Source organism: Diorhabda carinulata, chromosome 8, assembly GCF_026250575.1.
Source record: "Diorhabda carinulata isolate Delta chromosome 8, icDioCari1.1, whole genome shotgun sequence".
Classification (NCBI taxonomy): Eukaryota; Metazoa; Arthropoda; class Insecta; order Coleoptera; family Chrysomelidae; genus Diorhabda; species Diorhabda carinulata.
The window spans coordinates 14,806,037-14,818,544 of record NC_079467.1 but is presented as its reverse complement, the minus strand read 5'-3'; the positions used below and the strand labels follow the sequence as shown (position 1 = coordinate 14,818,544).

The 12,508-nt window shown below is 32.7% G+C and overlaps 1 protein-coding gene across 1 annotated transcript in view; it reads left to right on the top strand.

The window, feature by feature from the left end:
* The window catches only part of LOC130897464 (exportin-2), a 35,728-nt gene that overhangs the window by 2,716 nt on the left and 20,504 nt on the right, over nucleotides 1-12,508 (top strand). The window contains exons 4-14 of the mRNA XM_057806337.1: nucleotides 89-234; nucleotides 301-501; nucleotides 1,459-1,626; nucleotides 1,681-1,810; nucleotides 4,024-4,187; nucleotides 4,258-4,447; nucleotides 4,590-4,785; nucleotides 4,846-4,949; nucleotides 7,490-7,646; nucleotides 7,701-7,792; nucleotides 9,432-9,637. Coding sequence (XP_057662320.1) covers nucleotides 89-234; nucleotides 301-501; nucleotides 1,459-1,626; nucleotides 1,681-1,810; nucleotides 4,024-4,187; nucleotides 4,258-4,447; nucleotides 4,590-4,785; nucleotides 4,846-4,949; nucleotides 7,490-7,646; nucleotides 7,701-7,792; nucleotides 9,432-9,637 — 1,754 coding nt within the window. The remainder of the gene's footprint in view (nucleotides 1-88; nucleotides 235-300; nucleotides 502-1,458; nucleotides 1,627-1,680; nucleotides 1,811-4,023; nucleotides 4,188-4,257; nucleotides 4,448-4,589; nucleotides 4,786-4,845; nucleotides 4,950-7,489; nucleotides 7,647-7,700; nucleotides 7,793-9,431; nucleotides 9,638-12,508) is intronic.

Here is a 12,508-nt window from a genome sequence, read left to right as displayed (position 1 = left end):
GATTTCTTGTCATATGCTTATTTTTGCTCATTCAATTCTTTTCTTCAATCTCCTTATTTTAAATATTCATTCTATATACTTTTTTAAGGTGACTTTAATGTTATAAATGGTGTATTGAGGACAGCACATTCTCTATTTAAAAAATATAGATATGAATTTAAATCAAATGAGTTGTGGACTGAAATAAAATATGTTCTTGAAAAACTGGCCCAACCCCTCACTGATCTACTAGTGGTAAGTTAATATTTTTCACCTATGATTCCATTATTAATACTAAATCATTTATTTTAACATTTGTAGGCAACTATAGGCTTAGCTCAAACACACAGTAATGATGTGAATGCTTTGAAAGTTATCTACAATTCATTGGTCCTTATTTGTAAAGTATTTTATTCTCTGAATTTCCAAGATCTTCCAGAATTTTTTGAAGACAACATACAAATTTGGATGACCAATTTCCACACAATGCTAACTGCTGACGTACCAAGTTTGCAAAACAATGTATGTATTATTATGTAGACCATATAATTTAAATTTGATAAGCTAGAGAGTAAATTAACTAAAATTTTGATTATATTGTAAATCATTGCTATTTGATTAACGATTAATGTTATGTCAACTTAACTTATTACTATATAACTTTTAACTGACATAACATTAAATCAATTCAAAAGATTAAGTTCTCTTGAGGCTTCTGGACAGGTTCACATTGCCTCGATGTTGATGTGATAAAGTTGTTCCTCGTGATTCTTGGCAAATTTTCCAATAGTATAGTCAAGTCCCCATGGAGGTCACTGTTTTTATAATATCAAGGAGCATTAATAATGCTGCCTAGTACTTTGTTTTGGTATACACTTGATTATTTCTAGGTTATTCATTTTAGCATTACTCCATATTTGAATGCCATTTGTCCATACATACATAATTTATTGTAATTTAACAGGGTAGAAGTTTGTTCAAGCAGCTAGTACATTTTTCCAAATTTGAGGTGTAATTTTCCTTTTTTATGTAAGCTTTCCTAGCTTAGTATCCAGTTTCATACTTGAATAATTTTGGAATATTGCATTTGTATATTGTTTCCATTGACAGCAAATTATTAGTTCTTTTTGTTTGTGAAATTGACATGGCCTGATTCAATCTCATTTAATTTGATTCGCCACAGTTCAGTCCGTTTATTAATTTTTTCAACTGAAGTTTGAAGATTTATTGATGATTCCTTGATATCTTTGTCTATTGGTGCATAGATTGGCCCCATGACACTGCCTTGTGATACTCCCGCATTTATTTATTTCATGTTGCAATAAGCGTCTTCTTGTTATATTTTATTTCTTTCTATTTGAAATGTGGGACTTTGATAGTTCTGAAAACTGTTCAGGTAGAAGTTTGCTGGGAAATATATTTATATGATGCAGTTTCTATGACATGCAGGCGATTTAGTTGTGTTTCAATTAATTTTAGGAAATCGAAGAAGCTGGTGTAATGGAACAATTAAAATCACAAGTATGCGATAATATAGCACTATATGCCCAAAAATATGATGAAGAATTTAAACAATTTTTACCTCAGTTTGTTACCGATGTTTGGGGTCTTTTAGTTGCTACAGGATTGCAGCCTAAATATGATTTGGTATTGTATTTATAATAATTTGATGAAAATATTGTTATTTAGATATAATTTTAGTTGGTATCAAATGCCTTGCAATTTTTATCTTCTGTAGCTGAGAGGGGTCAATATAGAAACTTATTTGAGGATGATAATGTTTTAAGTAGTATTTGCGAGAAAGTTATTATACCAAACATGGAATTTAGAGGTAAGTAATCAACACATACAGTACAACTTGAAATTTTCTTGGTTGTACAGAAAAGATAATGTTTCTCGAACATATAATTTGACCTTGTCCGAAATAAATATTATAAATGTCGATTGAAATTCAGTAAAATCCACTGGTGCTTTTTCTGTATAAATTCTTCTATAAAATGCCCCACTACATAGCAGCTTTTTAATCAAAGCTGTATAGTACTTAATTACTCTCCAAGATCTTTGGAATCTCAAGAAGGGAAATTCTGTATTTTCTGCAGGCATTGTGTGGAAATCAGCTCTCAAAAATATATTTTGTAGATAGGGTGAGGATATTAAGTTTTTGAAAACCTCACATTACCTTTGTAACCTAAGCCCTCTACTGCACTCTAATCTAAATATTTTGCCTCCAGGTTAGTAGACTATAAACTATTAAATGTATTCAAACGATAAGATAATTATCTCAGCTTTTCTTTTATTCATCAAGAAACCTTTCAGTTATTGCCAGAGTTTATTTTTTCATCACAGGAGTCAATTTTTTTTAGTAGACATTCCTGTAGACATTCATATATAGTTGACAGATCTAGGTATTTTAACTTTCATGTTTTTAACATTTATTTAGTTAGATTTAGACTAGATGTTTTTCTTGATAAATCGTCTTGATTTTAGGTCTTTTTTGTAGAAAATTGGTTTCAGAAATAGGCAAAATGTTTTTAAACTAATTTTCTATTAAAACAGATTTGAAATTAAGATGATAATAAAAATGTCTAAGAAGTCAAAAGTTAAAGAAATTGAGATATTATACAGGGGTTAATGTCTCCTAATGTCCTAATCGTGCCCTATTAGCTATTTCCGCCATTTATAACTCAATCTAGAGACCTCACTCTTGAAAGTTTTTCACCCAAAGGGAAGTTTTTGAAAACTTCAGTTCTTTGACATAAATTTGTGACCTACAGTACCAGAGAACAAAATTTGGTTAAAATCGAGAATTTGAGCTCTTTACAGAGTCCAGATAATATTTGTACAATAAAGATTTATGATTAATACAATTCCTGAAACACCATATTATAGACGAGGAGTCATAATAGGTTGAGGAGAGTATTTCTCTGACTAATAAATATTAGAATTATGATAGTTGGCAGGTAAATGTAAGACATCTTATTAGGTAATATCTTTAGCTCCACACAACCACGAAAATTTCTTGTTTATACAAAACAACATGACGTCATATGCTGCACAGGTTGTCAAAAATCCAAAAATCAACTTGAAACTAAGAAATTGTAGTTGATATAAAATGGCAATCTAGTAGTTCAGACTTCAATCCCATAGAAAACTTGTAGGATATCATTAACAAACAATTGAGCCGGACAAATATAATAGGCATGAGAAGGTTAATTCAAATCTGGGTAAAATTAAACTAAAATGAAGTAAAGTACAATTTCAAGTATGGTTCGACAATGTTAGGGCGTTATTTGTAATCGAAAGATGGAAACACTGGTTGTTGAAATCTTTTTAATTAATTTTTAGTATTTTACCAAAGCTTGAATTCATTACAATTTGGCGATTACGCCATGTACCCTTGCATTTAAAAATACATAATATAGATACACATACACGACAATTTTATCATTCAACCATTTCCCTGAATAACTTCTGCAATAAAACAATAATTCTTCGATCTCGTGAATTCCAAATTGTCTTCTCTCGGGCTACCTTTCGTTTATAACCTTCTTAATGTCCTAATAACATGCAATTAACTTAATCCTCCCTGATATACCTGGTTCACATTTTAGGAAAAACCAAAATACATACATCCCTCTACCTTATACTGTTTCATGACATCCCCTTCTATTCCTTACACGAACTTCGGTAAGACGTTTTGGATCAGTGAGAAGTTAACTCTTTCTCTACGCTGTTTCTAAAGATTCGGCACGTGCAATTAACGTTAATTTTATCTTTTATATTTATATTTGTGTTTATTATTTTGTTGATATGTGTATATATAATAAGTTTAAGCAGTTATCGAACTTAGTTTATATTTTGAATACAAATACACTATGTTTGGTAAGTGGTGCGTTAATTCTTTGGACAAGGGTAGTCTAGTATAACTGTAGATTTACTCATGCTTATGCAATATTTTAGCAGTGTATACATTGAATAAAGTACCTAAATACTCATTATTGTAAAGGTATTAGGGCGAATTTCTAAATTATTTATTTATAATAGTGTCAGATGAAGAACTGTTTGAAGACAATCCTGAAGAATACACTAGAAGAGATATTGAAGGATCTGATATTGATACTCGAAGGAGGGCTGCTTGTGATCTCGTAAATACACTGAGTCAAAATTTTGAAAAAAGGATTATAGAGATTTTTGGCCAATATTTACAAGTAAGACAAACTTTATTTTAATATACCCATTTGTTCACTTTTTTTCATATAACGTGTGTATTTTATTTAGGTAATGCTTGGGAAATATGCTGAAAATCCAAAGCAGTATTGGAGAAGTAAAGATGCTGCTTTATATTTAGTAACATCATTAGTTAGTAGAGGCTCTACTCAAAAACATGGAGTTACTCAAACCAGTCAATTAGTTAATATCACTCAATTTTGTCAACAGCATATTTTGCCAGAGTTAGAAAGACAAGATGGTAAATAAATAATTATACTGACACTAATATCATAATTTCTGTAGGATTTATCATATTTGAACAATTTTTGTATCATGTGTTTTGTTCAGAAGCTTTAGAACTTATTTGTTATTCATGGTATTTCAAACAAATAATTTTTTAGTAAATGAATTGCCAGTTTTGAAAGCTGATGCGATTAAGTACATAATGACATTTAGATCTGTACTTCCCAGTGAAATTGTAGTTTCCACGTTACCACAGTTAATCAGGCATATGCCTAGCGAAAGTGCTGTTGTTCATACATACGCAGCCTGTGCATTGGAAAAAATTCTTATTCTACGAGTTAATAATCTATCAGTGTAAGTTTCTATTATAATTTATTTTTGAATGTTTTTCAATTTTTTTTCTGTTTTTCACAGAGTGACTAGTGCACAATTAGAACCACTCGCAATAACTCTTTTAACTAATCTTTTTGACACTCTTGAAAGGCCCGTTTCGGAAGAAAACGAATATGTTATGAAGGGTGAGTTGATATATTTAAATTTTTTACATGTGATCTTTAAAACAAACTTCGCATTTCTTCATTCCTTTTTTAAAACAGACAAAAAGAGTAACGTCTTAAATATCTTGGAAGTTTGTTGGTAGTAACAGAAATGATACACTTGAAAACAATATCTGGAAAAATTAATTGAAATAAGTAACATAATAACCGATAATAGAAAAAATAAACAAGAAACAGAATTAGTATGAACATAATGTAAGAATAAAGAGACAAATTAACGAAAAAAAATAATTAGGCTGGAAGCACCATTGAAAATCGAAGAGGAATAAGAAACGCAAACGGGCCCGCCTCAGCCCATAGCTTTAGAGTTTTCTTTATTTCCTTAGCTCAATTTTCTTTACTAAATTTCTACATTTGATCCTGACTCTTTCCTTCTTTCTATACCGAACTTTCTTATATCTTCCTTCACCTCTTCTTCTTCAGTTGTGTTTTTCTTGTTCCTCTTTTGCTGACTTGATAATAGCTTGGAATCTAACACTACTTTTTTAGTTTCTTCTACCTTCCAATTATTTTTTCCGCTTCTTGGATTTCTGTATTTTTGTTAGTAATTATTACCTCCAGATATTGAAATTGGGTTACATCTTCAAAACATTGAAAGAAATGTGTACAAAAGGGTTCAATACCTGAAATTGTAAAAAGATGAAAAGAAAAAGACATTAAAATAGAATATTCCAACTCCCTTGGAATAAAAAATCAATTAAATTTCTCTTATTTATTAAATAATGAATTAATGAAATGAAACAATATTGGGATACAAAATATATAGATAGAGAGAAAATGAAAATTTATAAAGTGATGTCAGTACCAAATATAACATAAGAAGTAGAGAATTGGACAATTAGATAGATGATACGAAAATATGCAATGGAATATTGTAAGGAAAGAAGAGTTTAAAAAAGTAATATAACAAGAACTGACAATAGAAAAAATAATCAGGTGAATTGGTATGCACACATTGTAAGATTAAAGTTGAAGAATTATGGTAAATCAAATAAATAAAGTTGAAGCAAAAAGATGGAAAACTTTGGAGGAAGATGGTAAAAGACAGAAGATACTGAAAAAATGTATACAGGAGGGACCAAAAATCTCATCTAACACTTAAAAAGTTCAAAGCAAATGAGAAGAAGGATCTATAATGGTTTTTTTCGAGAATAACAGTGATAAATTTGTAAATTCAATTTTGCTTATCCACCTTATAATCTGATGTTTTCATTTATTTTGTAAAAGATCATTTGAGGGGAATCCTATCAGATACACTTTTTAAATATGAAGTGTTTGAAACTATTTTAGAATTTAGTTCAAGATATATAACTTTTTTGCTTCTAAGTTCCAATTCATACTGCAAACTTTTCGATTGACTGATCCTAAAGTTCCAGAACCAAATTTTTATGAAGATAAAATAAATACATTTTGCTGAATATTTGGTTAGTTGAATATTCTAGTTTCTATCTTATTTTATTGGAAGTTAATTAAGCTTTATTATGGTTTATATCTCACATGAACATTCTGAAATAAACTGCAGCCTTTTAAGTTACCTGTTCATGTCCTATTGTAGAGGTGAGGAACCTGCGGCCTCCGTAAGTTTTTTGGGTATAATAGGCTATAATAATTTCACAAAAGTCACTTTCGTAGGCAAATCAGTTTATGCGGCTTCTCTTATTACTGCCTAATTTAAATGTGGCCTCTAACGGTAAAAAGATTTCTCACCTATGGTATAGTAGACTACTCTTCCAAGCATAATTTAAATTGCGCACACTGTATTGTAATACAGTATATGCAATTGATTTTTTCATAATAATATAAATTATTACTATGAACAAATCAATTTAATGTCATGTTATATTTAAATGAATAATTCAAGAAAAGTAATTGTAATTACTACTCTTCTTAAGTCGAAGAACTTGACGTGAAGGTTATATTTTAGGGCAGTTGAATATTTTTAATAATATTTTTTCAATACATATTAGTAACTAGTATGTATATATAATAATGGTTTAGAACAAAGGAGTATTCCAACTTTGGTCTCCATTTCTCCTCCTTCTACCTTTTCAGGGCTCTTTACTTATTTCTTTTCGTTTTTAAAAATTTTTACAAGTCTTCATCACTGCTCTTGTAATTCATTTTTTACAATATTTCCATACTCTCTAACTGTTTCTTCTTTATTTTTCCGTTACTGACTCTTGTTTTTATACTTTACAAATGTTTTTGCTCTTTATCTTTTCTCAATTTTTCCTGTCATTCTTATGATATATTCAATTTCCATTGCGTTTATTTTCGTTAGATCTTTTCTTTTAATTGTCCACTTTCTACTGGTGGTATATATTTTCATTTCCACACCCATATGTGGTATTTGTCTTGTTAGATGTTTTTACTACTTTTCCGTGTTCTGCTAACGCACTTCCAAGATATTTATATGTAGTTACTCTTCACTAAGTACTGTTTGTATATTTTATTTTTTTATGTAATTTACTCAAATTATGCAATATTTGTATTATTTTTAGCTCTCATGAGGACATTTTCTACGTTAGATGAAAGGGTTATTCCATTCTTAAATGTGGCTTTACCAAAATTAACAACAAAGCTGCAAATGGTAGCGAAGAATCCATCTAAGCCTCATTTCAACCATTATCTTTTTGAGACTTTCTCGTTGGCTATAAAGTGAGTCATTTATAAATTTAGATGTTAATTTGTTGATTTAATTTTTCTTTGTAGAATTGTATGTAAAGCAAATCCGGGTGCTGTTACTTCATTTGAAGATATATTGTTTCCCATTTTTCAAGGAATTTTGCAGCAAGACATACAAGGTAAGTGTATAGCAGGACTATGCTCAATTATTATTTACCTAATCATTATTAATCTACTAAATCAGAAAAAGAAACTTGTCTCATCACTTTCAATTTGGTTTTTATACGTTTTGCTGATTGTAATTGTTCATTAATTTAATACTGTAAGTATGAAATAAATAATTAGATTGATATTAAATAATGAAATTAGGATAATTTCCATATTTTTTATACTTGTTAAATGTTCTTAAGATACTAAAAAAAGCAGCTATATTATTATTCGACTTTAGACCTCCTTGTAAACTAAATTTGGATTTATTGCATGATTGGGGTATTCATTCTTTGAGACCCGAAAGAACACATTATACTGCAATTTGTAATGTCTATTGTATCTTCTATCTAAAGTATTCCCTACAGTTATAGTGCTCTAATGATCTGAGATGTCTTCAAGGAGATCATCCCTTTGCATTCTCTAGTTTCCCGTCTAGGATTTCTGCGTTAATTTTGTATGGCAGAACATTCTTTGATTAGGTGATCTGGGGTTTCTTCATTACCCCCTTAGAACCTACACTTCTCAGTTTTTGTTAGATATACTTTCATTAGGTGCTCCCTGTGATAATGTCAAAAAGACATTTTTACAAAGATTCATTATTCCAAAGTTTTTAAAGGGGAAAATCTCGCCAAAAAATATCTTTTATATTGTTCTCACGAAACTCTTTCTTATAAGTGCATTTCTTATACCAAAAAAAAAAATGTTTCCGTTCCAGTAAAAGGCTTTTAGGGGTCTTTTTCTGATATATCTGTATATATGATTTCCGAATGATCGGGAATACGATCTAAATTTTTTTTCATGAGGCATTTGCATATTAGTTTCGAATTGATTAGAAGAAGCTCAGTTTTTTTATACCAACCTGATTGACAGAATGCATCGTTGTCCCATTTCTTATGGCCAGGTTCATTTCCACATGTCTTTTAACGACAAGGTATTTTCCTTGTACAGGATCAGTAGTGAACATTTGGGACCAGCCAAATACTCTATCGTCAGCTATGGCGTAGTTTTTGATCGATATGTGATTATTGGATGGAATTTTTCTTCCCACTTAACATCAGAAGCCTTTTCTTGATCATTATTTCACTGGGAGACGTCAACGCTCTCTTTTCTTAACCTTAATCTTTCTCTTCATCTATATTTTGTCAAAATATAGCTCTAGTGATACAGCCAAGTGTCTTACTTTATAAGAGGGTTTTCCCTGAGAAAACTAAACATTAACATATGCTAATGTTCAAAGTTTTCTATGTGTGAAATCAGTATTTTATTAACTTTTAACTAATTATAATTAGCTGTTTAATTATAAGTTTATGTATATGAGGGCAGTTTGGTTTTTGGTTTTTTCTTTTTTCTCCATATTTACCTAAAAGTTTTCTTTATATGAGTATTATAACTATTCAAAATTTCGACGTTGATGTAAATGTCGAAAACATTTACAATATAATTACCTTAGCGAAAGTGATGTCAATCTCTGAAAAGTCACTTCTATTAAACCACCCTCATATATATTAAGTATAGAGGTAACTCTCTATTTAGTGCATTTAAATGACTAAAGACAAATGGAGACATTTAGCAAAAATTCCCAAAGAAAAAAAATTTTTTGTATTGCAGAATTTATTCCATATGTATTCCAAATACTGTCCCTTTTAATGGAAAATACTCCACAAGGTGCCATTCCAGAACCTTACATGCAACTATTGCCATGCTTATTGGCTCCCATATTGTGGGAAAGACCTGCTAATATAAGTCCCTTAGTTAGATTATTGAGTGCATTTGCAACACAGGCAGCTCCACAAGTAGTAGCTCAAGATAAAGTGGTAAGTTAATGATTTTTAATTGGCTTATATCAATTTAAGAGTGACATAGATCCAAATACTTGTATGGCTTTTTAGCTAAAATTTTGTCTATTAGATAAATTGTTATATTCATTAGTATTGGTATTTATTGGGAAAACCATAGAATAATGAATGAATACATAAAACAGTAATTTCTTAGAAATCCTTAGAACTTTGCCAGAAACTTTTTGGTGTAGTGTTGATGAATTGCTCCAATCTAATTTATTAAATACTTACATTTCTTAGTTTAGTACAAGAAATAATTGTTTAGTTTTTTGGCAATTCAATGTCTACATTATACGAAAATATTGTAATGGACCTGGGCTTCAAATATTGTTGTTAATTTACAGTGGGTTTTGGGTTTGTAGTTGCAAATAAATTGAGTCCAATCTTGATCAATGTTCGATTTATTGAACAGGATTTCAAAAGTACGTTCAAATAACAATAATAACGGAATAACAATTTCGGAGCACGTTTTTCTTTTGCCTTTCTTTTCGCTTGTGTCACTATTACATGAAACTGTCAAAAAGTGCTTATCGCCTACTAATTTTTAATAAAATCAGAATACATTAGAATACATAATTACCAACTTTGACTCTATATAAAACAAAAGTATAGTGTGAAGTTGGATAGGGTCAAGGTTAGGTTGGGTTCGGGTCAGCTGTCAATTGATCAATTCTCAACACTCCTCCTTGATCAATTTACAGCGAAGTGTCTCAAAAACTTTTCTGTTGAGTGCTTTTGTGAAAAATGTCTGCAATCTGTTTGCTGCTCTCGACGTGTTGCAGTGTCACAGTGTCTTTCCTTCGTGTGCATTCTGTAACATGTGAATCGCTGACATGTTGTCGATTTTCAGAGTGATCGGCTGATCACTTTCCAGGATACCAAGTTCCAGTGCGAGTCTCTTGATCCAGCACACATCTCCAATCACAGACACTGCGGCTCGGTACTCGGCTTCTGCAGTTGAAGTCGCTACCAAACGCTGCTTCTGTGAGTACCAGACTACTGGTCCTCCTCTCATCACCAATACTCCACTTGTCGACTTTCCTGTCTCAGGGTCTCCTCCGAAGTCTGAATCGGTGTATGCTACGAGTTCTTTGTCTCCTCCGAAGTAGATTCCTGCTGTCACTGTCCCTCTCAAGTACTGGAATACACGTTTCACCATCGCCTGATGGCTTTTCATGGGATTGTTGCAGAATCGACTGAGGTAGTTCACGGCGAAACTGATGTCTGGTCGAGATATTGTAGCGAGGTACAACAAACTCCCTATCGCCTCGCGATAGTTGTTCTTCGCCGGTAGTGCCTCGTCGTTCTTGAAATCTGTTTTCTTGGTGATCATTCCTTCCTCAATCGGTGTGGATGCTGGGTTGCACTGTTCGAGTTTCATCCTCCTCAAGATCTTCTCCGTGTACCGAGGCTGATTCACGAAGATTCCATATTTGTCGACCTTGATTTCCATGCCCAAGTACGTCAACTTGTCCTGAACTTTCTCACTGTAAGTGATCTGAAACTCCTTGCTTATCTCCTTCAAAAGTCTGTTTATTCTCTTTTCATCTTTCCCAATTATCAGTCCATCATCCACGAAGAGTGAGAGCATAATGCTCTTGTCCTTGGTGTAGTAAATACACGGGTCGTCATCTGCGTTGATCAGGCCAACTTTCTTTACAAAGTGTGTAGTGACTCTCTCCACATCTTTGGGGCTTGCTTGAGTTCGTAAAGACTCTTATCCAACCTGCAAACTTTACCTGATCCATCGTCGAATCCTTCAGGCTGATTCATGTAGATGACTTGTTCCAGATTTCCATACAAGAATGCCGTTTTCACATCGAACGATACCAACTTCATTTTCTCTGACGCTGCGTGACTTAGTAGTAGTCGAATCGATGCATGGCGGGCTACTGGGCTGAATGTTTCCTTGTAGTCCACTCCTTCCTTCTGTTCAAATCCTCTGGCTACGAGTCTGGCCTTGTATCTTCCATCTGCTTTCTCTCGAAGTACCCACCGACATGTGATAGGTTTCACTCCTTCAGGGCAGTCCACCAGTTCCCAAGTTTTCATTTCCATTAGCGAGTCGTACTCCTCCTGCATTGCTTTTCTCCACTTTTCATCTTTAAGTGCCTGACTCACCGGAATGTCTTCAGCTTCACCAATCATGGCTACTTTTGCTCTCATTCCTCCATGTCTGTTATTAAGTACATAGTCTTTCAGTCTCGGTGGTGGTTGCAAAGTTCGACGATCTCGCAAACTTCTCCTTCCTGGCTCTTCTTCTGGCGGTTGTGTCCCACTTTCGTTCTCACTTTCCTCTTCAGCACTTTCTCCAGTCGTCCAGTTGTCTTCTTCGTCTGACTCACTGCTGCTTTCTTCTTTCTTCTCAAGTGTACCCTCTGTTGCCGATGTCTCAACTTCAGTGCCTTGCCTCTGTCGTATCCTCTCCTCGTCGAAGATTACATTGTCTGAAGTAATGACCTCTCTTTTCTCTTTCATGTAAATCCTGTAACAGGGCGAATCAATGTCATAGCCAACCAGAATTCCCTTTTCTGATTTTCTATTTATTTTGCCTCTCTTTTGTGCTTGGGTCAGCACATAACATTCACAGCCAAAAGGTCGCAGTTTCTCAATCTTCATTTTCCTTCCAAACCACAATTCTGCTGGACTCTTTCCTGGTACGTTGCTGGTTCCTGTCTGGTTGATCGTGAAGATCACGTGGTTCATTGCCTTTGCCCATAGTTTCTCGTTCAATCCATTTTCATGTATCGCTGCCCTGGCTGCTTCGACAATAGTTCTCATTTCTCTTTCAACCCTTCCATTTTGCTCTGGCGTGTGTACATTCGTAAAGGTGTGAAAGATTCCCAA